Consider the following 25243-nt stretch of genomic DNA (forward strand, 5'->3'; position numbering starts at 1 on the left):
AAGTGGATATAATTTTAACCAACTGTTTTTCAGTAAAGTTTTTTTCTTACTGAAGAACGATGACTGTATTAAAAGGAAAGTGACTAGAAATGTTCAACCTTTATAACTCATAAAACAGCTGAATAGTTTCTTTTCCTTGAAATTATCATGATATATCCTCAGTTTTACAGATTTATTGATGCATGCTAAAAGCATTTAAGGGGCCAGCTGTTAGATCTGGCCTCTCAGAGAGGGTTGTCCATGTTTTGCTTAATAGGTTTAAGGGCTTAGAGGAAGGCTACTGTATTTAATATTTATCCACTCCAGATATCTTTTGTTGATACGTTTTCCATTTAAAAATAAATAGATGCATTGACTTATGCTGGGAAATGCTGGTACGGAATTCTTCACACAGTGCTCAAAATCCCTATGTTCTGATCTAGCCTCCTGTTCAGAGTACTGAACTGCTCTGAGTAGAGACTTAGCACATAATCACAGAAGGTTGAGTTTGGCAGGGACCTTTGGAGGCCATCTAGTCCAACCTTCTGCCCAGGAAGCGTCACTCAGAGCAAACTGTGTGGTACCATGCCCAAGCGGCAAATCCATCTGGACTGTGGTTAGGCAGATCTCGGTCAAATCTCATACATTAAGAGCTGCCGAAGGAGGTAAATTTTTCTGATAGGTATAGTGCCATTATGTTGATTTTCTACATGTATTTCTTTTATGGCCTGAAGATTTTTGTAAAGAGAGTTTTTGCAGATGTTTTCTGGAAGGAAGGAGATCCCTCTCACCAAGACAAGAGAGAGACCTGTTTTTAGTAGACTTTATATTAGGTTGAAAGGTTTCAGACTACTTTTTATTGTTTTCCCAACTGTGGAAAGAGTATTGGAAGCAGTAATAGGTTACTCTGTCCTTTCAGCAGAAAAACAAGACTGAGAAACAAGTCATACTTTGGTTGACAGCAAATTTAGTGAGTTATTTCTCTCTCTCCATATTTAGCACTACCACTTCCCTAGCTCCTGACATAAATGTTTGGAAATCCTCTGAGTTTATTAAAGAAGTGGTTGCTTGCCGTTTCCACTTCAGGTTTTCCGTACTTTGTGAGTCTTCTGTAACTAAAAGCTATTAAAGGCAGCCAGTTCTCTGGTTTGAGCTAAAGAATGTGTTGAGAGAAGCTCTTATTTCTCTCTGTTCTCTCCTACCTATCCTTGTTGTATAAGACCTGCTAGTGGATGTGGGAATGTGCGGTTAGATGTGTGTACTGCTCCTCAAGTCTGGACCTAGCTGGTCATGCAGGCAGTCACTGAGGAAGATGTCTCTGGGCTGAATTCAGACAATATGGGATGAGAAATCTGGAGCCTTGCAGAAAATTTCTGATGGTGTGCAATCCCTGCTCTCTCAGACAATTTCTGATGGTGAGGAGATGAACGCTAAGCCAGTAGGAACTATTTTCTTTTCCAAGCACAAAAACCAAAGCATTTCATCCTCCTATAAGTCTCTGGGTGAATCACTGTGAGCACTGAAGGCTTGTGAACATTTACAGACTTTATCTTTCTCTAATTAAATTCCCCAGTATTTGTTTAGCTAATCAAGTGGAAAACATCCCAGGAAGCAGTTGCCTGAAGATTCTTATTAAAAGGCTCCTGTCTCAAAGTGATTTTCAGCTCTGTTTGTATTTTAAGAAGTACATCCTCATTATTTAATTCTTCTAGTTGAGCTTAAATGTATTTATTTTCCACAAGTTTCAAAGTACGCTTCATGGTGTTTTACTCTTCTTCCCCCCCCCCCTTTCTGTCTCTATTTTTTTTTCCCTGGTGCTCTGAATTAAGATCTTTTTTTATTATTATTATTTTTCCTGTTCGGAAAAACAAAATTAGAATTATTTTCTGCATTTTGCTTTACAAGCCCTTAGTAATGGTAGCTAGTATCCTGCACTCACCATTTCACTTAAAAAGCCATATGTAATTATTTTGAATGTGTTAAATCTTAGTGGATTGCTTACTTCTTAGTGGAACTCTTTATTTGGTTAAATGGTTTATCACTGCGTAAAACTAAACATTTGAAGGAGGAACATGGGCACTATAGAGGAATTCCAGTTGTCCCTTTTCTTTCCCTTTAGTCATTTTGACTGAAAACTTGTAAGGGAGTGCTCTAGGCCACTTAAAATCTTCAGCCATTTCCCACTCTCAGATCTGTGAAAGAAGTACAGAAGTGCTTGCTGCAATAGTTTTTGGTACAGTTGCTAACCACATTCTGAAGTAGGTGGGTCTCATCATAAGAGAAGGTAATCCAGTCACTTTGCCCAAATTATTTTCTAAATTGTTTGAGATATACTGGACTGGTAGAGGAACCCAACGTTTTGGAAAGAGCTGGTGCTGCTGACAAAACATACACTGTTTCTTTTGACCCCCTGAAGTGAGTGATGCCTTTCACTACTTAAAGAGAAGCAGACATGACCCTTTGACAGAGAATGTTGTTTAAGATACATTGTTGGAGATGAGGCTGAGCAGTACTAAGGAAGAGTGCTAGCAGCTGCTACTATTTCTATTGAAGTGAGCAGACAAGATACCAGTGTCAAATTGTATGTTTTTTCATAACCTCTCTGTTAACCCAGCCAAACCTGAAGACATTACACTCAGTGCAGTTTCTTTTTGTTGTGTTTTGAAGCATGCTAGGTTGGGTAACTTACCTGGTGACAAAATCTGAAAAAAAAAAAAAACGTAACGTAATTGACAGTATTCTTCTTGAGATGACTGCACATAAAGCCTTTTTTTATGTGCTGATGTTGTGAAAAAGGCACAAAAGTAAAGAAAACTATTTTTAGTGAAATAGTTTATGTACCAGAAACAAAATTAACCAATTTCATGATTAACATTAAGCAATAAAATGCACTTATAAGATTGTTAGATCTACCTAACGCTAATTACTTTGAAATTAAGTGCTTTAATGAGTACATTCCGGAGGAATGCAATAACATCATTCAGACAGATAGGAAATGTCTATGTTTATAGCTACAGTTATTCAACATCTTTCTCTTTAAGAATCTCTGGAGATAACATTTCTAAAAAATAATATGATGAGAATTTTACAACTGGGTCAATTCTTGAGTGATCTGTGGGAGCTGGAAGCCTATTGTGCAGAGTGCTGCAAATTCAGAATCCTCCTGCCCAGCCAAGCTCTTTGCATCAAAGATTTCCCTTGACTGATAGTGTCCTGGTATTATCTCAGCTTAATGTTGAATCATAAAAATACAGGGTAGAGTAGGTAGAGATCAGCATTATACCATATTTCTCTATTAATTGGTATGGTTGAACTGCTATGTGATTTATGATGATGTCAAACTTCCTGCTAAAGGCATATTATTTTGTGGCTTGATAGCCTGGTTTATATCAAGTTTCCTAATTTATGTTACAAGTTGAATATTTTTTCATCCATAGAACTACGTGTTGTGTTAAATACAGCACAGAAACTTGATTAACTATTTCCACCAAATCATCTTTCTGTAGATGGGACATGGGAAGTTCTTAGTTGTTTGGTTTAATGCACATTTTGGAACAGAGTTAGGTGGTGAACTTGTCCCCTTCAAAAACTTTCCCTGGAAAACCTCGTAAGGCAAATGAGCATCGTGAGCCCACTGATTACAATTCTGGCAGTGGTGGAAAACTAGCAGATGTATCAAAGTAAGCAAAATTTGGAACATTCCTCCCTGATCAGCATTGGCACTGCTTTATATTGCACATTGTATGAGAGTCACCTGGCTCTATTTTTGACATGCAGTCCTTTCTTTACAGAGTAATGCAGTGTCATTACATATTTCCTTCCTAACCAAAGAAACAAAACAGTTTGCCTCTTTTAAGCAGGCCGGCATGTGACTGGCTTTTCTGCCTGCTTCTTTTGAAGTACTGAGGTGATTGCTAGCAAACCAGTGAAGCAGGACAGAAAAAAAAAAGTCAGAAATGTGCAAACACTGAAAATATTTTCATTCCCATTTGGTCTAATGTGTCTGTCATACAGTGTGTTGTTCTTGCCTCAGGAGGCTGTTCGGGTTTAACCTGCCTGAACATCTGCCAAAGCCATCTGAATGTAGTTGCTACCTCCTTGAATACAAACAAACAAACAAAAAATCCCAGAACAAGTGTGAGGATCATTATTTGAAGTGTTCTTTGGAATATATGTATTCTTGTACGTAATCTGAGGGATCTCACTTACAAGGCTGCACATCTAGTGGTATCACAGTATGGCTGCGGTTGGAAGGGACCTCTGGGTCCATCTGGTTCAACCCCTGCTCCAGAAAGGACACCTAGAGCAGGGTGTCCAGGCCCATGTCCAGGTGGCTGCTGATGATTTCCAAGGAGGAGACTCTACAGCACAACCTGTGCCAGTGCTCCATCACCCCACAGTAAAGAAGAGCTTTCTGGTATTCAGAGTGAACCTCCCGTGTTACAATTTGTGCTCACTGCCTCGTGTCCTGGCACTGGGCACCAACAAAAAGAGCTTGGCTCCATCCTCTTTACATGCTCCCATCAGGAATTTATAGACTCTGATAACATCCCCCCTGAGCCTTCTCTTTTCCAGCTGCACAGTCCCAGCTCTCTCAGCCTCTCCTTATAGCTGAGCTGCTTCCACACCTTTATTACTTTAGACTTCATTGAACTCTCTCCAGGATGCCCAGGTCTCTGTTCTATTGGGGCCCCAGAGCTGGGCACAGTACTCCATGTGATGCTTTACCAGTGCTGAGTAGAGGGAAATGGTCACCTTGCCTTGACCTGCTGGCAAGTCTTTACCTAATGCAGCCAAGAATATGGTTAGCCTTCTTAGCAGCAAGGGTACGCTGCTGGCTCATAGTCACCTTGTTGTCTGCCAGGACCTCCATGTCCTTTTCTGCAGAGCTGCTTTCCAGCAGGGTGGTCCCCATCATGTGCTGGTGCCTGGGGCTGTTCCTCCCCAGGTACAGGACTCTGCATTTCTCCTTGTTGAACTTGTTACAATACGCAGACATAAAGAATAGTTGCTATCATTGTTATCTATGTAAATGGTTTGAATTCACCTTTGATTCTTTGAGTACGTTGTGGAAAGAAAACTGAAATGGATAAGGATCTGAAAAAGTACGTATGGAAGGAAACTAAAGAACCTAGGATTTTATTCTTTTTTCAAATCAAAAAGGAAGAGTATTATTTTAAAATATTGTACTGGATAAGAATAATACCTAACATTATAACAGGCATTCCTGACAAACTGTGGATATGATGTAAAAATTCATGTCAAATTCTAAATTATTGCCTAATTAGAAGGAGCATGTCAAGTCAATCCACAGATTAACCATTGTCTAGCTTCTACTGCTTTTTTCTTTGTTTGCTTTTTTTTTTTTTTTCCCCCCTAAAAGCCTCCTGTGATGGCATTGTTATCAGAATGTCAGGTAGGATACTTATGTGGATGAGCCACAGATCTGATCTGGTAGATTAATTTCTACAGTGTTAGTCTGTTTCTTGGAGAATCAGACTTTCTCCTTAAATAAATATCAGCAGAGTCTTAAAATTGGCTAAAACAGATGCTGTCTGAAGCATTCTTTTTTATTTTTGTAAGAAAAGCATGGCAGTTTGCACATGACACAGATGGATGTGGGTTGTCTTTTGCCTTTCCTCTCCATCCCTCAAGCTCTCTGCAGTGAGGCTTTTAGTGTCTGCAGTAAAATAACTTTATTTCCATATGAATGCACTGGCAATCTGGTTTCCCTCAGAAAAAAAATTGTTAGTCTGTTCAGACTTCTCATGTTATTTTATGCTTACGGTAACTTGAACATGTTATTATGAAGGATAAAATCATAGGAAATTATTTTCTGGAAATTCTGGTGATAATTTAGGATAACTTAAATTAATTGTACTATGTATTTAGTAATGAAGATGCTGGTAAATTGAAAGGGTTCTTAAGGCAGAGTAGAGATGTGAAATAGAAGGTATTCTTTCTTCCTCTCTTGATTTGTGTCAAATAATTCATAGTTCAAGTAGTATTAGTCTTTCTAATTTTTACCACTAGAGCCCAAACATGATGATGTTTGAATACATTATTGAATGTACATTTTAAAAATTTTGGTTAGTCTCTTTGAGCACAAATGTTAATATACTTGTTTGCATCATAAGGCACACAGCTTTCTAACTTCCCACATACACCGAGTCAATTAATCCACAGGTATATCTAGAGGTGGATGATACTGTGATGTCTGTTAATGTGTCAAGATCTCTATTCCTCAGTTAGTCTTACTTTTTTTTTGGCTAATGTTTTGAATTCATCCCACAGTCCTATAGCATGGCCTTCTCATTAACTCCTAGCTCAAAGAAATGCTTTGAGCCTTCAAACCATCATCAGGTATGAACTTGATAGCATCATTGGTGAAGGGTGCTGCAAATGAATGATTCAAAACCAGGTTGGATGTGGCTTTGAATAACATGATCTAATGGAAGGTGTTCCTGCCCATGGAAGGGGATTTGGAACTAGATCGTCTTTGAGGTCCCTTCCAACCCAAGCCATTCAGTGATTCTCTCATTCTTGCAAGAACTTTAGGATTCTGCAGGAGATGACATGGAGTCTGAAGTTAATATGAACCACTATTAAAATTGATGAATTTCAAAATCTGCAAGTATTTATTTCTTCAGCTAAGTAGTGCTTATGTGCATGCTTCCATTTTTAGGCATGCATCTGATGTTCCATTTGTTTCACTGAAACTGACATCTGCTTTTTAAAAAGTAAAATGGTGTGTTCTTGAAGAGACCCCGTTGAACAAAGACCTGTGTCTTTGTTAGGCTTACATGTGTGCTTTAAACTTAATCTTTGAAGCAGCAGCTATTATCCTAAACCTAAAATATATAAATCAACACAGAAATAACCTGGAAAACATAGAAGTTCATTCAATACTATTATTTAATATTTAATGGCAGTTTTCACTCATATTCTATTCTCTTTATTGTCATTGAATGATGTGGATAAAATAGTTAATATTTCATGTGACCATTTATAGTCTCTGTTACAAGAATAAGGCTAATAGCTGATGATAAAAGCTCAAGAAATCACATCATTCCAATATGAATTAGCAGTGGCTGATATGTCTTTCACAGAGGCTTATTCCACATCACATAAATTATTCAGCTTATATGTGATTATATATCTTCATCACTATATTAATTGAAGGAATCTATTGCTAGTGATATTTATATATGCAGGCTGCTCCTAAAGTAATGCCTCTTTTTTATTATGTTGGCAACTATGTCAGAGGCAGATGATGGTGGTATGGCAGTGGAGGCTGAACCTTCCCACCAATATTCCGCTACATTTTGTTCCTATGTGACAGATGGCAGCAGAGGGGCAGTCTGACAAAATGGCATCTGACATGGAAGCGTGTAAGAAGAAAAGGTGTGTCACTGAATTCCTCCTTCTGAAAAAAAACTGCACCCATTGACATTTATCGATACTCGCTGAACATTTATGGAGACCAAACAGTGGATGTCAATGCAGCGAGGTGGTGTTTGATGTTTCAGCAGTGGTGACAGTGACATGAAAAACAAGCCATGCTTGAGGCAGCCATGCATAGGTGTCACACCATTAAATGAGTAGTGTCTTGATCAGCTCACCCATATGAATTTGTGGATTATGACCAGGAAACTGTATATGGAGCTGTATATTGGCTTCAGTGTGTTGGAAATGATGGTGGCAATGTTGGAATATCACAAAGTTTGTGCTAGGTGGGTCCCATGAATACTCACACAGGAACAGAAAACACTGTAAGTGTCCTGATTTTACCAGTATTTAGCAGGCTGTTTGATGCTAAAGCACAGTGCTGGGTTCACTTCCTGGGTTCTGTGCTTCTAGCAGACTCAGCTATTCTCACATGAGTTCTGGCTCTCTGAGAGGAAATATACTGAGAACTACAATTTCCAGAAATTACCAGTACTCCCCATGTGATTTCCAAGTCTGGGTGATGAGGGAGAGCTCTTGTTCTTCTGGGAGGTCAGGCATGAGGGCCTGTTGATAAGGACTCAGAATCTCTCTCTCCTCCTGTTGTTTTTGTTGTTCTTGTTGTTTGTTTGATTTATTATTCTTATTTTTTCTATATTATCTCACATTCCTTTTAATAAGTTAGTTCTCTTATCTCAGTTGGGTTTTTCCTCTTCCTTCCCCCTTCTCCTCTGTGGATGGAAGGGTGTCACATGACTAACTCTTCAAACCACAACAGCAGGTTTGTCAGGACCTATTGAACAAATGCAAGGTTGAAGGTGACAATTTCCTGGACCACATTGTTACCAGCGATGAGATGTGGTGTTACCACTATGACCCAGAATCAAAGCGGCTGTCCATGGAATGGCAGCATAGAATTCCCCATTGAAGAAAAAGTTCAAGACACTGCCCACAGCAGGTGAAGGTATGTGCACTGTATTTTGAGGTAGGAAAGCGGTGATCCTTCTGGACTTGTGGAACCCAGACAAACCATCTACTCTGACTGCTCCATTGTGATGTTTACTAAGTTGAAGACTTGAACTTCCAGAGTCAGGCCAGAGAAGAATCACAGAATCATTAAGGTTGGAAAGGACCACTAAGATCACGTAGTCCATCACCACCATGCCCACTAAACCATGTTACTCAGCGTGATGTCTACTGTTTTCTTGAAAACCTCTAGACATGGTGACCCCACCACCTCCCTGGGCAGCCTGTTCCAATACCTCACCACTCTTTCTGAGAAGACTTTTTTCCTAACATCCAACTGAATTTCTCTGGGTGCAACTTAAAGACATTACCCTTGTCCTGGCTATATACCTGGGAAAACAGGCTGACTCCCCACATCACTACAAGGTATCCTGTGCCACCCATGACAGCATTTGTGATTGAACTGTTGCCCCTCTTTTTCTGTTTATCAGGATGACATCTGCAGCATTCTCCATCTACCTTTCTTTGTTCCCTTCCTCCTCCCCTCCTACTGTTCGTCACCTATCACTGTTCTTCCATCTAGACTTTCCACTCTTTTCCAGTTATCTTCTGACACTTTTTCTTCGCTCTTGGTTCTATGTGGCTCTTCCTTCATTTTGTCTGACTTGTTCTGTTTTCTTTCCACACTGTTTCTTGGTCTTTCCCAAAGTAGCCTCTTCTGTCTCACACTGCTTCACCGGGTTGCTGGAGATCTGAGTTCAACTCTCATTTCTGTCCTAGCTTTTCTGTTTGACTTCGAGCAGTTGCTTGGGCCTAGATTCATTCTGCTGTCAGTGAAGAGAAATGAGGAGATATGTGTAACAGGAGCTTGTTCAGCCTTCCCAAGTGGATCCCACCACCTCTGAAATTCCATTTGTGGGAGCTGAAGAGTACGTCACCAGGCAGCTGTAGAAATGCTTGTATTGCCAAGGCTCAGGTGGAATTGCTGAATGGGTGATGAAAAGAAAGACAAAAGGTCATCTAGTTCACCTCTCTATCTGACTATCATGAGTCTTCCTTCTTTAATCAGGCTGGGAGCAAAGAGGGATGTGCTGTTCACTTTTGGCTATTTTTTCTTCCTTTTGTACTCAACTGTGTGTAGCTTTGCAATAGGCGTTGACAACATCACAATTGTGATTTTGAAGAGTGGTCTTGTCAAGAGGCTGCATCAGCTGTATGCTGAGTTTCTCTAAGTGACTTCCTAGGTTGAAAATTTTCTTTAGATTTTGCAGAAGTCATAATTCATAGCTTTGTAGCTTTCTTTTGCAGTGTTTCATAGCTCCAACTCACTACGTGCGTGTGAAATATAACTTTCTTCTGATTAATACAAAGTTATTCTTTTGAACTTATCCATTAAATGTGTGTTCTAAAGCTCTTAAAAAAGTTATTGTTTGTACGTTTAGTGGTTGATTTATGGATTATGAGTTTTTAAAGTGAAAGTAACTTTCTGTGCAATTGCTGGGTACTTTGTATTAAAAAAATGGAAGTGTGGCAAGAAATCACAAGGGCAAAGAATGTTGTGGTTTTGCATTTTAAGTATTTGTTAGAAGTTAATGTGAATGCTGTTCTACAACTATGAAGCAAGAATAGAATCACAGAATCGTAGAATGGCTTGGGTTTGAAGAGACCTTAAAGATCATCTAGTTCCAAGGACCCACAAAGATCATCGAGTCCAACTGTCAGACTACTCTGGGGATGACTCAAATTTAAAGTAATATCATTAAGAGCATTATCCAAATGCCTTTTAAAGAAGGACAAGCATGGGGCATAAGCCACCTCTCCAGGAACCCTGTTCCAGTGTCTAATACCTTCTAGTATCTGCTCTGAACATCCCCTGGTGTGGCATTGTGCCATTTCCACTCATCCCTTCACTAGATACCAGGAGAAAGAAGAGCACCTTCTGCTGAATCTTAAACTCAGTTTTAAGAGGAAATCTGCAAAGATCTTCAGGTATGGCACCTGCTCCTGATATCTTTCTCATCTTTCAGTATAATTGTGAACTTTCCAAAGAGTATCTGAATATCAACTGTGCATTGTGAGCTAGAACTGTTACTGTCCATGTTGCCCAGCTGACAATTTTGCTGATAAAAGATCTATCTGCAGTCAAACAGAGATGCATAGATTTGAGCATTGTTGCTTTGCTGTCAATGCAGATAATAACTGTGCTGAGGAAAGAGAGGTCATCTTGTTTCTTATCTGCAGAGATTTTACAGGACCTGGAGGCTTATTATTTGCACAACAGGAGATAAAATTGCAGTCTCTAATAAGAAGTGAGAATCCTTGTTGATATTACTGTGTGTTACTGAATCACAGTTGCCAGAATGTGCTAGCACTGGTGGGGAATGGAGGTGATGGCAAACCTTGTGGCCACTTTCTCCAAGCACATGGCGTTTCTTTGAGTTTGCTTTTAATAAGGTGAATTCATTGCAAAACATGAAGCGACCAAGCAGTACAAGGCAATAGGTAAGCCATGTTGCTTAACTCATTGCCGGGTGGAACATAGGCCCGCTGATGCTCTGCTTGGAGTGACTGGAATCGGACTGACTTTTCAAGGCTTTGCATTTGCTTTGTACAGTATAAGGTCTTAGGAATGAGCTGTACTGAGGAGAATGCTGACTTTAAGTTTAGAGATGGAATTCAAAAGGTTGGTGCTAAGCAGCAGTTGCTTTATTAATTTCAAAATGTAAATGACCATAGTGATCTTTAAATTAATAAACACATTAGCTGCTTAGAAACAAAGAGAATAAATGAGGTTAACAATGAAAGCAGGGGGAAGGAAGAAAAAGCCTTATATGATGGCATACATTTCCTCTATTTTCTGTGTAAATATCAAGATGAATGAGTTGTTGAAGCTGACTAAGGCAGCTTTTCCTTTGCTCTAACATTACCACATTTCCTATCAGTAAATAGGACTGCTTCACACAAGGTAAAACTCTAGAAGTTCCTTTTGTAGTTTCTGTTGTGATTTTCAGATGCCAGCAATCTGTAACAGTGTGAAATCTCCTTAGAAATTGGGTATTTCCTGCAGAGAAAAACTAGCTTCTTTGAAGCTTGAGGCTGCAGTAGTATCAGGTGAATGAAAAACACATAATTTTTTGTAGTCTCACTAGTATCATATGTATATTGCTACCAGACTCTTTTTAATTCTGTTACCTACTGATGGCAGAAGTCACAGGCACGTACACACGCATGCAAACCTGTCACCACAGTGATAGTGTTTTGTTAAAAACTGTGATTCTTCAAAATAATAATAATAATAAAAGTCAGGAGGAAAATTCTTTTGAAGGCATACCTGGGGAGACATACATCCTCCCTATTCCTAATAGCAATCTATTCAATTTAAGGAGCCATAGATTTTTTACGTTTTGTTTTTAATTTGACAAAATTTCTATGAGGCAGTCTCTGTGGTAAGTCACATTAATTTTTTTTAATAGTCACATTAACTTTCTTTCTTATACACAGAGCTTGCAGTTTGATTTCCATAAAATATTCAGGGCAGGCTATTTTTACAATGATTTTTTTTATCCCTACTGCTAAACTTCGGTCACTTTCAAATTTGCAATGCATTAATGACTGTTTAATGTTGTAATTTGTGCTGCAATAAATGTTTTATAGTTAATTCTGGATAGGTAAGAAGCTTATGTAAGAGCTTAAATAATTATATAAAATATATAGATTTCATATGAGTTAGTTCAATGTGTAACTCAATTACTATTTAATAAAGTCATATAACTTTCCTGTTTATCAAAGTGCACAAAAAGATTTCAGCTGAAATACTGAGTGGCATGAGACAAAAAAGTTTGCTCAAGTTATACATTCTTCTTCTGTATATATACATTATTTCGGTACATACTGAACTGAATTCAGTATGTACAATACAGTGAATGTCTATGTATTTAGACAACTGATAACATGTATCACATAATGTAGTGTTAGTCAAAATGCTTTGGAGATTTCAGTTTTGCAGTAGCTGTTTAATTTGCTGCACACCTTCTATGGGATTAGCCAGAAATGTAAATATTTAATAAACTTTCCTCATCAGTCAGTGGTCGGCTTCCTTTCACGCAACTGAATTCTCAGGTGCTGCAATGCCAGCACAGCTGACATGGGTATGGGGACAGGACAGAGAACAAAACTGAATGCAAAGATCCTTGGCTGTCAGAGTTTGCACCTTATACCGTTTGGGCTTTATTTTTTCTGCTTAAAGGAAAATACAGTAGGGACCTGTGTTTTAACAGCTCTGTCATCTGATTTTGCTTAGGGCAGCTTGAGTTGGTTCACTGTTAGGCTCCAGGTGTTTCCTCTTTCAGTAATGGTCACAAGGCTGTGGGGAATTCAGAGCTTGAAGCAGTCTAGATTCTCTAGAGATTCCATAGGTCTTCCTCTGTTTGCAATTATGAAGCTGAAGAAGAGGTGAAGTGCAACTCTTGAAGAAGCTCCATAGAAAAGCTCTTGCAATTAAAGTTTTCATTCACTCCTCCAGCTTGAAGCCAAAAGCAATGCTTCAAGAATTTCTTTTAGCCTCTGCATATCCACCCTTTCCATTAGACTGCTCCTCGTTTTTCCTCTGGTGATCCATTGTGTGCCCTTCTGTGGATCCTTCTCTTTCTCCTTCTATCCTGAATTACTGAATGTGATTTTGCTTTAAAATAGTTAGAGGTAATGGGAGATGACACTGTTGTATGTTTAAGATACCTCACTCTATACAAGACATAAAAACAGTGATGATTAATGACTCAGTGTGGGCTGTTTTCACACAGTGGCAAAATCTTAAAAATTCCAATATCTTCTGGTTGTCTGGACACAGAATTACAGAATGGTTGAGGCTGGCAGAAGCCTCTAGAAGTCATCTGGTCCAACTCCCCTGCTCAAGTAGGGACACCTAGAGCATGGTCTGGGACCATGTCCAGATAGAATGAAAAATATCTTTATAGAAGATCAGGAACCTCTCAATAAAATTTTGCTTCACCTTTTGAGTGAAGCAGTGTTTATTGTGGCATGGAGAACCAGGAACATAGCTGGAAATAAACCCTCTGATTTACACTTGCTAGCAGGCAAAGCAGTAGAGTGACATTTCAGATATTATAGCTGCCTTTAATCCTTTGCTACTGTCATTTTCTACTCAGTTTGGAGCAAAGTGATAGAGTATAACATGACTGTAGGTCTTGGACTTACCTTCTGTTCCTACCGCTCTTTAGAGTTCTTCAGCCCCAGTGTGGCCAGGAAACTGACCGTGGCCATCTCCATCTTTGAAATTTCTAGTTAGTATGGGGCACAGGAAGTCAGAACTTGCTCTTGCATGAGGAGCATGTCTAACCTATGATATTTTAGGAACTATTTTGGGTAGACATGAATGTTTCATCTAATGGATGTGCTGGGGATTCTCTTTTTAGTAATGTACAGTATTCTATGTTAGTAGAGATTCCTATATAATTTCATAATGCTATAGAATGATGACTTACAAAAATGTTATTTCATGCAGTTTGTAGTGGTTTCTAAAATGTCTTGTTTTTCCTTCCCTTAGAGTAGTGTGTAGAAACTGACCAATGATTTGGAGACAGAGACATGAAATACAGAATCATTAAGATTTTTTGTGCATTAACTATTTTTTCTAAACCACAAAGCATTTCTGAAATATTGCCTATAAAATATGGTGCAAAAAATACCCAACATAACATATTTGCTTGTGAGGACCTGAGTGACTCATGGCACTGGTAATAGTGATTAATGCGGTCTGCAAACTGCTGCTGACAAGATCTTGCACAGAAACACATAAGCAGGGAATATGTTGACATTTCATTAGCTGCTTGCCTCCACATATTTTTTAATTCACATGCAAGAAGGGTAAATATTTCTGTCTAGAACAGAATAGCAATGTTAATAATGTTTACTTTTTAAAGATATTTTCTTGGCGCTCCCTTTAATCAGGTTAAATATTTGTATATTATTTTACAAATTTCTATTTATTTTCACTTCTGGTGCCAAAATACAAGAAAAACATGTGTGCTAATGTGTACCTAATTTAATTCCTTGTCGTTTTATTTAGAATTTTGGACTTATTCCACTCTTACAACTTTCCCATTTTTCAACTAATGTCATTTTTTTTGCACTTGTTTTGACACATTTCAGACCTAAGTATTTTTTTTCCTTCCTTTATTATTAATAATACATATGTTTTGGACATTTGTCTTCCATACTCTAATGTTTGCACAGGGATAAATAATTCATTTCTCTTTCGTTAATGATTTTCTTAGTTCCTTATAGGTTTTTTTCTTTTCCTTTTCTGAAACTAACTACTGATATCTTCTGTTGAAAGGATTTGAAATATGCTATTCTTTCAACTACTTATTTTCCTTAAAGACCACAGCTGTTTTGAGAATGATGTGATTTCTCACTTCACCTGAAAACACTGTCCTTGAAGATCTTGTGATTTCTCTGATGCCACTCTTTTCCACTGCAGCTTTCAGTTTAGTTTTAGCATCTTCCACAAGCAGTTCTGTGGAAGAGCAGGAATGAGTTTAGAGTGCTTTCCATGCAAGACAGTGGTGTCCTTGAGAGGCAATAGAACATTGTGCACGACTCTTCAATTAATATCTTTTAATTATGGCCAGCTTTTGGAGGACATACCTGTTAGAAAATGCTCAGAGGAAATCACATAGGGTTTTAAGTTTCTGCTTATTGAAGATCTATCACTCTTTAGATTAATTTTGTAGATTTAGCCTTCGTGGCCAACATATGTTCATTTCCTTTGTACGTCTTCCCTTGCCTTGCCTGAGAAAAGCCTGAGGAGAGCCTCAGCACCTAAGTCCTTTTATCTGTGGAGGACAGAAAACCCCCATTTTGGTTAAAAGAACTGTATAACTTGAAGATAAAAATGTTATTACAGAGTGTGAAGGGGATTATGGTGGTATTAAATGCAGTTCTCAGGTGTTGATTTAGTTTTTATCCTTCAGTGAGCCAAGAAATCCAGAACAAGCCACGGAGGTTACTTTCTCTTAGGTACTCCAGGAAAGGCCTTGAGTTAGGAGGGTTGTCATGGTAGCTTTCAAGGAACACATTATAGTTCCCTCTCAGAATATGAATGTGATATATATCTCAGTCTAGTATCTGTGATGACAGACAACAATGGCAATGTAGAATAGAATAGAACAACTTCAATTGGAGGGGACCAGCAAAGATCATCAAGTCCAACTGTCAGACTACTTTGGGGCTGACCTGAAATTAAAACTTAGTAGGAGTACTATCCAAATGCCTCTAAAACAAGGACAGGCACCAGGCATCAACCACCTCTAGAAAGCCTGTTCCAGTGTCTGGAACACTCTCATGGTACACAAATGTTTCCTGATGCCTGGTCTGACTTCCCTTGGCGCAGCTCTGTGCTGCTCCCATCCTGCCATCAGTGACCCGGAGCAGAGCCCAGCACATCCCTCTGCTCCCCCACCTCAGGGAGCTGCAGAAAGCAGTGAGGTTGCCTCTTGGCCTTGTCTTCTCCAGACTGCACAGCCCAAGTGTCCTCAGCCCTTCCTCACAGGACATACCTGCCAGCCCTGCTACCAGCTTTGATTCTTCCTCTGGATGCTTTCGAGGAGCTTAACTCACTTTTTATGCTGTGGAGCTCAGAACCACACACAATATTTAGATTTGCCCCTTGGCTGCCAGACACACTGCTGGCTCATGCAGAACCCATTTTCACTAGCGTCTCCACATCTTTCTCTGCTGAGCTACTCTCTGGCCTCTCGTTTCCCATCTGTGCCTGCATCCAGCATGGCTCCATCCAGGTTCTGAACCTGGTATTTGTTCTTGTTCAATTTTATGCCATTACTGATGGCCCAGTACTCCATTCTGCCTGGATCCCCTGCAAAGCCTCTTATCTTTCAAGACAGCTAACAGAACTTCCCAGTTTAAATTGTCAGCAGATTTTCTAAGGATGCATTCCACTCCTGCGTCCAGATCATTGATAATGTTGTTGACCAGAACTGGCCACAAGCTTAAGCCCTGGGGTACTCCATTAGTAGCTGGCTGCCAGCAGCTCTTCAAGCCCCACCAATCAGTCAGTTCTTTACTCGGTGTACCATGTACCTGTTCATCTCACAATAAGACAATTTGTCTAGAAGGATTCTGTGAAGGACAGTATCAAAAGCCTTACTAAAATCCAGACAACCTACATCCACCACCTTCCCTGCATGCACTAAGCAAGCTGTCTTAAGATAAAGGATTTCAGATTAGTGAGACAGGACTTTTATTTCCTGAACTCATGGGCCTGATGATTTTGTTATTCTTTAAGCATTTTTTAATGGCAACCAGGATAATCTTCTCTATAACACAAGGTAAGAGCAACAGAACTTTGTCTCTTAGAGAGCTCACAAAAATGAAAATGTGAAAGGTATGGATTATTTGTGATGATGCTAACATCACTGATTCATGTGCATTTTGTTACTGTTCTGGATCTCTGTGAAGGGTAATGAAAGATATGCATGTAGATAGTCAAAGGTTTACTATACTGCCATCAAATATGAGATGTTCTTAGTTGTCTCTGATTGAACATAGAATAGCAGGTGAATTATATTTAGTTATCTCCCCAAAAAGAAAAGGAGAGAGAAAAAAAAAGAAGAAATGAATAAAATAAAATAGTTATTTCTCTGCTAAATATGACAATAGGAAGAAGGATTTTTTTTCAAGATAGATGGAGAAAGAGGGAAGTGATTTAAACTAACCCTTGTGTTTTTAATTTCTGGACTCTTTCTTGTTTGGAGAGAGGAGATAGAGTAATATGCATGACTTGGAAATTGGTTGTTTCTATATGTACCCATCTTTACTTTGCTCATCAGCTGATACCACAAGACTCACATTAAAAACCTCCTGGACCCCTAGCTGTTACCCCCACTGGAAAAAAAGAAACTTCTCAAACTAAATGGTGCAAAATGTTTGCAAAATTAAATATCACTGTAACCATTAACCTTGTTAGCCACATATATGTGCTTTTCTAAATGCAGATATGCAGTTTCATCTGTAATTCTTCTTGCACAGGCCCCAGAGTGGGGATCAGCATAAATCCCAACTGTGTTTATGTTTTGCCCCTGTCCTGGTTCAAGGTGCTTGTTATTGATTGAGAGCCTGAGGTTTTTATAGATGGGTAAGGGTTACTATCCTAATTAGAAGAGGACACTATCATTGACTGTAGAAATAGAAGTAATACAGTGTTATTGTAACTGCTCCCAACCTTTCCTAAAACTGAAGGAGCTTGGGATTCAGGACTTCGTTCATACTATTTCCTTTCCCTTCTCCCAGTGGTGTAGCATGTTACTTTTTACTATTAAAAAGGAAAACAAAATGAGAATAATCGGAAATTGAAAACTTCATTAAAAGGAATGGTGAGTCTGCTCAGGAACCTATTCCCAGAAGCAAAATTGAGTGCACTTCAGTAGCTCTGCCACACAGAGTCGCAATTGGACTTCACTTACTTCCACTCTTTCCCATTGTAGGTGAAGGGATTTATGAAGCTAGAGAAAAGCGATCTGAAATGTGGGGGGCAGCTGAAGTTCAAGAAGATGAAGACACTCGTGTAGAAGTTCCATTGGACCAGGTATTGTTCAAATTTTTAATAAACGACTTTTTCTTTCTTCACAGATTGTGTGTGTTCTTTGCTCAGTTTCTTTCAGGAGCACAACAGATTTCTTTGCAAATGATTGTAACTGCTCACCAATGCCGCTTCATTTATGGGAACTTTAGCAAATCTTACTTTTTCTTTCAGTTATCTTTTTATTTTACATCAGCTTCAGAACTGATCTGAGAGCTCTTAGAGGCTCTCGGAATCTGAACTACTTACCAGACAGATTGACCCAGATTGTAGTCCCTTTGTACTGGTGGAACAATATAAGAATCAAGGTCATTTCCCACAGTTCTGAACCAAAAACGCACCTGGATTTGTCAGAATTTTATCCAAGCTACCAGCACAGTCTTCTGTTGAAACAATCAGGCACTTTATTAGCCAGATTTTTCATCAAGGCTGTTCTGGTTCCTGACATAAGGAATGCTGCAGTTCTGTCTTTTCACAAAGAATACCTGCCTTGACCTCAGAAGGTTGTGTGCTAAACACCACTGGGACATCATCCCTGTTAATTGTGGTTGTCCTTATGAGGCGCTGTGATAATTAGGTTGTGTTGGACTGTACCAATAGTACTGGAATTGGGGAAGAACATACCGCCTGTCATCTCAATCTATATTTCTTATGTTTCTAGTAGTTGTGGTAGTTGTAGTAGTCCTGACTGTGTGGTAATCAAATTAGGAAATGATTAGCCTGTATATCAACCTCTGAAGGTGCACAAAGCATTCCTCAGGGGCAACATGAAGCATTTGATAGCATACATTGGGTTGTCAGGTCTTAGATTTTAGGTTGACTGCAATTCTTACAAATTCAAGTGCCTGGAGGTGGCAACTGTACTTCTCCACAGAGGCGCTATGGCGTGGGCAAGAGCCCTGCCATCTCTGCAGCCATTCTTGACAGTTTATCATAGCTACAGAATGGTGATCCTTACTAGAGAGAGGAGAACACTGCCCCTTCTGTATTTAGTGAGAGCTGCTGTTGTTCATACAGTTGCCAGTGAGCATCCCTTGTGCCAGTAATCTTGCAATGCTAGGAATTTGCTTGATATCTCTAAGCTCATGTGCTGAGGCCCATGCATGGAATGGTCCACAAATAGAAATATTTTTCAGTTGGTACCAACTGATTTCGATATCTGAGCCGCCTCTGCAAGCAAATATATGTATATGGAAAAAAAGGAAAATTCAGGCATGTACGCTATTAATAATCTGATTTTTATATTTTCAGAAAAGCAAAACAAAGCACTAAAATTTACTGAGAATTCAGGTCGTGCTTTATTTCACATTTTAAAACTTCATGTTTCCTAGGTAATCTGGCAAGAAGCCAGGTCCTCCTTAATAGCACTGAGTATTCTTTATTGCCAAATAACTGAGGTTACTCAGCCCTTAAAAACATTTAGCATTCTGCAAGTTCATGTTCTTATTAATTAACATTTTAAATCTTTTTAAACTCTGTGATGTGAAAGATTTATAGCTTTTTCTTATCTGAACTGCAGTTTCTGTTATGTGCTAGAAGTACAGAAAAGGACAGTCAGCCAGGGCTTCTCTATCTTGCATAATGCATAAATATTTACATGCCAGCTTTCACTGCAATGCTGACAGTTCTGATATGCTATCATTTCCATCAGCCACATAAATTAGGTGGTGAAAAGAGTGCTTAGTTGTTGGTGTTGTTTTTTTTTTATACACCTTCTCTGTCTTGCCATTTAAAGTACACGGTTGAACAAATGCCAGATTAGCCATTAACTGAAGTTAGTGTAAGACTGGCTAGACACCTTCTTATGTCCTGTTCCGTAAAATGCTGTTTCCCAGTTGAGAATGCATTATAAGAACAGGAATTGCTGTATTCCAGACAAGCTGACAGTTGTAATTGAACATCAAGGAGGAAAAAAAAGTGTTTTGCCTAAACCCAAACCATATCCTTCTGTTCTGTGTTCCATACCAAGACTTCAACTTCTGAATAAAAAATGGATACTTTCATTTTTTGACATACAGACTTACTCCAGCTTGGTTATTTACATCATGTTGGCAGCATCCATGGGAACTGATGACAGACTCTGAAACCAACCATGCAAATAGCAAGAAAACAGTGTAGTTCTACTGCAGCTCTTGGAATGGGGGGAGGAAACAATACAAGTTTCATATTTGAAATGCTGATTAAATGTATTACTTTGACTTTGCTGTTCATAATATAGATACATTCAAAGTAGCTTTTTATGAGAGAGAAACTTATCCAACTCATGTAGTTTTGGAACAAACTATTATGTTTTCTTTATTTTTGTCAGTTGTGAAATACAAAAGCAGCGTTTGGTAGCAGTAGTATTGAAATAACACTGGAAGTTTCCATTGATTTATCAGTTTCCATGTGTTGTCTCACAATAAGCCCTTGAGAGTTGCAGTAAATGTGAGAGTTATGAGGTACAAAGTTGTCCAGTTCATGATCCCCACAAGGAATTCAGGCATGCTGCTGTCCCAGTCTTCTTTGCCTTGGGGGATATGATACTGACTATTAAGATCTAAATGGTGTTGAATGAATCTGAATTGTTGTTTTTTTTTCACATCCAGATTCATCACTCAATCTCCCTCTCTCTGTGTGTATTTGTAAAAATCACTGAATGTTAAATTTGTCTAATGAGCACAGATTTGGGGGGCTGTTGTAGATGTTCACAATTTGGGTTCTTTCACTAGCCGTTTGCTTCCCATTGTTCCAGACACATCCACTGATTCCTGATGCCACTCATTATTCTTAACTTCCTGGGCAGTGAGGTGATGTGAAACTGAGGATCTTCCTTAGGCGTTCTCTCTCCAGGGAGAGTTCATCAATAGCAGAAAATTTGCACCTTTCATTTACAGTTTTCATTATGGAGTATACGTTTTGCTTTAGAGACCAAAGATTCACCTCAGTGAACAGAACAAAACACTAATATTCCCTGCTGCTGAAAGCAAAATGTTAAAGCTTACACTGATGAAACATTGAAACAGTCTGACTGCTTGAAGATATATTCCTTGATTAAAAAGGCTAGAGCTTTTCATGGGGAAATATTTTGTATTGCATCCATAAAGATTTCAAAATGACATTAATTTAATGACATCAAATACACACAAAACTTCTTATGCTCAACATTTGCTACAGGTGATACAACTGTAATTTAAATTTTCTGGATTTTAAGTGCTAACAGCTAGACATTTTCCCATGTGTTTTAATTTCAGCTCCCCTGATTTACTCTTAATATTTTTTTTTATTGTCTGTGTGTGAGATATGAAAACTTACTCTGTCTGGTTACTTGCAGTTCAGAATGAGAACAGAGATCTTCCCTAGCTTTCTCCATCAGATAATTGTGATTTCTGAAGCTATGGCAACAAGATCTGACCTTTTCTTTATGGACTTGTGTAGCCAGCTGTTGGAGGGCCTGGGTTCTTTGGAGTGAAGTTTGCAACCGGCATTTCATTATAAAATCAGTGTTGATAGCATTTTAAAAAAATTTTCTCCCTATATCCGCTGGTCTTGAAGAAATCTAGGAATCCTAGAACAGTCAGTTTTTCAAATTGCTTAACTTCCAAGGCATTTTTCATTCACTGTAGAAGAGCCTGTTTATGGAAAATAAAATCTTACATATATCTGCAAGCTTAGTAGGACTTCCTTCAAAAAGCTTGTACATTTTCTCATTGTTTACAGGCGGGAAGTTGTGAAGCTTGGGCAGATTTTAATGTACTCTTGGAAAATGTTCTTATGAGAAAACTAAACATGACTGTCAGTGAAATATATGGAGAAGAGTATTTTTAACTTAGGTATGTCTTAGAAAATTAATTATCTGATCAGGTGTTTTCTTCTATGCCATGGCCTTCTTGTGATTAGGGATTTATGCACACTTCCAGTTGCCACTCAATGAAACTGAGGAATGGAGTTTAAAAACCTTTTTACTATGCTTGAAGTTATATAGACTTCTATGTAACTTTGGTTAGACTTCTGGGAGCTATGATCTTATGAAAAATTAGACTCTGTGGACTCAGGTCTTCAATTTTTTTTTTATTAAAATAACATCTGAGCCATAAAGATGTTGGAGTTTAAGGCTGTTTACTGTATTTTTTGCCTCCAGGAACAACAGCACATTTGCTATGTGTGAAATGTAGGACTGATGAACCCTTAGCTATTCATTTGCTTGCTTTTAAGTGCTTGATTTTTGTAAATGATGTGGCAGAGAAGAGGACTGTTGTCACTTAGCAACCTTATCTGGTTTGGGAACAAAATGTTTTGATTTTGGAATATATGCTGTGCAGTTCCAAAGCATTCCTGATTGGCTTGGAAGCAGGGGCAGCTCTGTTCTGGAGATGATCAGTGCAATTAGCTTTGGGCATTCCTGTTACTGCATTTATGACATGTATGCATGCTGGTATTTGTGACCAGTAAGCTTTTTGTTGTCTACCTCATTGTTTGACTGTTGTGACTGCTATCCAAGTAAATATTTCCAAATGGTTTCAATAAAGGAAAATTATGTTTTACATTAATGGTATAAAACAATTTCCGTCTTAAATGATTTGCAGTGCTGCACTTTTTAGTATTCTAGTATCAGTCATGTACAAACCTACTGAGAGATTGCATTAGCATCCTTAGAGGAAAAGAAGCCAAATGCTTCCATGTCTAAAGATTTCCTGACATACTCCTTTTGAATGATGATGGCATTTGGTAATGTAGCTCCTAATGAATGATAGCATGATGAGTATGATTAGAATACATCTTTCTTTTTTAAACACTCTGGTTTTGCTGAGATTAAAAATATAATCAAGCAATCATACTACTTAAATACTCAATGAAATTCATTTTGTTCCTTATCAACCTGCTAGTAAGTCAGCAGGTTTCCAGAAGGCGAGCTGGGGCCATGATTTCAGTTGTGATTCACTTCAGTTGTTCTATATGCCTTTGATTGACTGTACCTTTGAATAAATATATGCAATCTTTTTCTCAGTTAGCCTTTTCAGTGGTTGTCCATAACAGGCAAAGAATTGTGCTTACAATTGTGAAAATATTATTTGAAAAAAAGTTACTTTAACTACTGTAATTTCAACTAGGTGACTGCAAAGGCATAATCTTCATTTAAAAGATGCAGCCAGCTGTACAAGAAAGAATGGTACTTCCTATTTTCTTGCAGTCATATAAAAGGCAGAGTGTGAGCCTTATTATCAATAATTCTAACTGCAGGAAGAATGATGATAGTCCATCACAGCCATTGAAAAAGTGCCCTTTCCTGGAAGTCATTTAGTCCTCTACGAAAATTACCTCAAGGAATAAGTGGATAATCCCCTCACACTTGTCCAGTCCTAGATTTATTGCAGTCAGGTTCAAGCTGTCCTGTGTCCATAACACAAAAAACAGCAGCATTGAAGTAATATAGGAACACTTATTCTCTGTTACAGTATATACATATCTAGTTGCCTTGGGCTACAACTGGCTGCATGCTTCCAACATAAATTTTAGAAGTGCCATTTGCTTACTATTTTGATTCTGGAATCTGTCATGTTAACGTGTTGATACTAATATTTGATATTCATGTTTGTTTAGTTGGGGTAATAACCTCAGTCACAAAGGACTAGCTGGGTTCCTGTATTTGAGATGGCCTGTGTGTTTACAAGAAACCCAAATGTAATGCACAACTTCCTGTGAGCAAGTACCTTGGCTCAAAGCCTGACCCAGATGCACAGAAGGGCAGCAGCGCCCTGCATCTGTCTTAGCCATCCAGACAATGCATTACATATAGAAGAAACTCTTACTGTGAATATTCTTGCTGTTTAAAAGGTGACTTATGAGAAGCTAAAAAATAAGATGTGAAATGCCAATGACAAACAAGATCATTGCTGACTCCTAGAAGTGAGTCTGATATTTACTCTGAGGATGTGTAGATCTGACTCAGCATACCTGTTTGGATTTCAGTATAGCCATCCTCTTTTATCCTGACTGAGAGAACACAGTTTGGAGTAACTTTGATATAAATGTAATAGACATTTTGTGTAGCAGTAGCTGGATGGTTGACTGGAGTGTATCAAATTCGGTGAAAAGATCCCCATTGACTCCAGGGGACCCTGAATTAAGCCCTTACCCAGAAAGCACTTTAATATATTCTTTAGTTCCCTTCTTCAGGTTCACTAAAATCACTGGAACTGTTCAGGAAGGTAGTTATGCATGTGCAGTATTTATGAGCTTTGAACCATAAAAATCTCTCTTCTTCCCCTTTTCTGTTTTCTTCCCTGTACATATATATATATATATAAGACCATAAACATTCTGTCCTCCGTAAATATGAAAATTAAATAACTTTTCTAAGTATTTCTCTTTCTCAGAGAAAACTGCATACTTAAAATTACTAGATCAGCAAGATTTCAGTACTAAGTGTCACACTTTATATGTAAAGAGCAATGTGTGATTTGGTGGGTGGGTTGGGACTTCAGTTCCTTCCCTACTGTCCTATCTTGGGTCTGTTGCTCATTCTGAAATGCATTGACTGTGGTTATCTTCATTTTGAAACCTACCTACGTTTTCTTGTGCAATGGGAATGATACTGCATTTTAGACTACTGAGCAGAAGGTCTTTTCTTCCTTGTCAATGTTGATTTTAGCCTTCTTGAAATATCCTCCATAATGTAGTGTAACTTGAGACGAGATTAAATGAAGAAAGCATTTTGTTTTTCCAATTATTACCTGTAAAGGTGACTTTTTTTTTGGTCCATTTTGCAATTTGAATGTTATATGATGCTCTTTCCCTATGAGCTTCCAGTGGGATTCTGGCTACTGTTCAGTACACTGTGTTTCACTTAGTTTAGACCTATGTCCATTTTAGACAGGATGAAATCTAACAAATATAGCCAGTATTTGTAATGTCGTAGCAAGCAGTTGTCATTAAGCAAAATGCCTACTTTTAAATATGGGTATCAGATGCATTTATTTTGTCCAGTCCTCTCTTGCTCCAGTCAGAACTCAAAGCTGCTAATTTCCATTGTGCACTGAAAATAAATCCATAGGTCATAGGTGGTGAATCAGTGGGTAGACTAGATCTGCATTTTCTTTGCTGTCTTAATGTGTCTTTATAGTTATACAAATTGGCTCAAGTCTGCTTTGTGTGGCAACTTCTTTGAAAGTGTCTGTAAAGACTTGTTTTAATTTTCATTTCAGAAGTAATAAGGCTGGTTTTGTATTGAAAGAGAGTTAGGAAGGCTTAAATAAA

At 38.4% G+C, this 25243-nt stretch overlaps 1 protein-coding gene across 6 annotated transcripts in view; it reads left to right on the forward strand.

The window, feature by feature from the left end:
* The window catches only part of DCDC2 (doublecortin domain containing 2), a 59224-nt gene that overhangs the window by 26713 nt on the left and 7268 nt on the right, over positions 1 to 25243 (forward strand). For all 6 annotated transcript variants that reach the window (XR_002435758.1, XM_021388569.1, XM_021388570.1 and 3 more), the window contains one exon: positions 17913 to 18013. Coding sequence is in view for 5 of the 6 variants with exons in the window: in XM_021388569.1 (XP_021244244.1) it covers positions 17913 to 18013 (101 nt within the window). In the remaining variant the exon portion in view is untranslated. The remainder of the gene's footprint in view (positions 1 to 17912; positions 18014 to 25243) is intronic.

Source organism: Numida meleagris, chromosome 2 (genome assembly GCF_002078875.1).
Source record: "Numida meleagris isolate 19003 breed g44 Domestic line chromosome 2, NumMel1.0, whole genome shotgun sequence".
Classification (NCBI taxonomy): Eukaryota; Metazoa; Chordata; class Aves; order Galliformes; family Numididae; genus Numida; species Numida meleagris.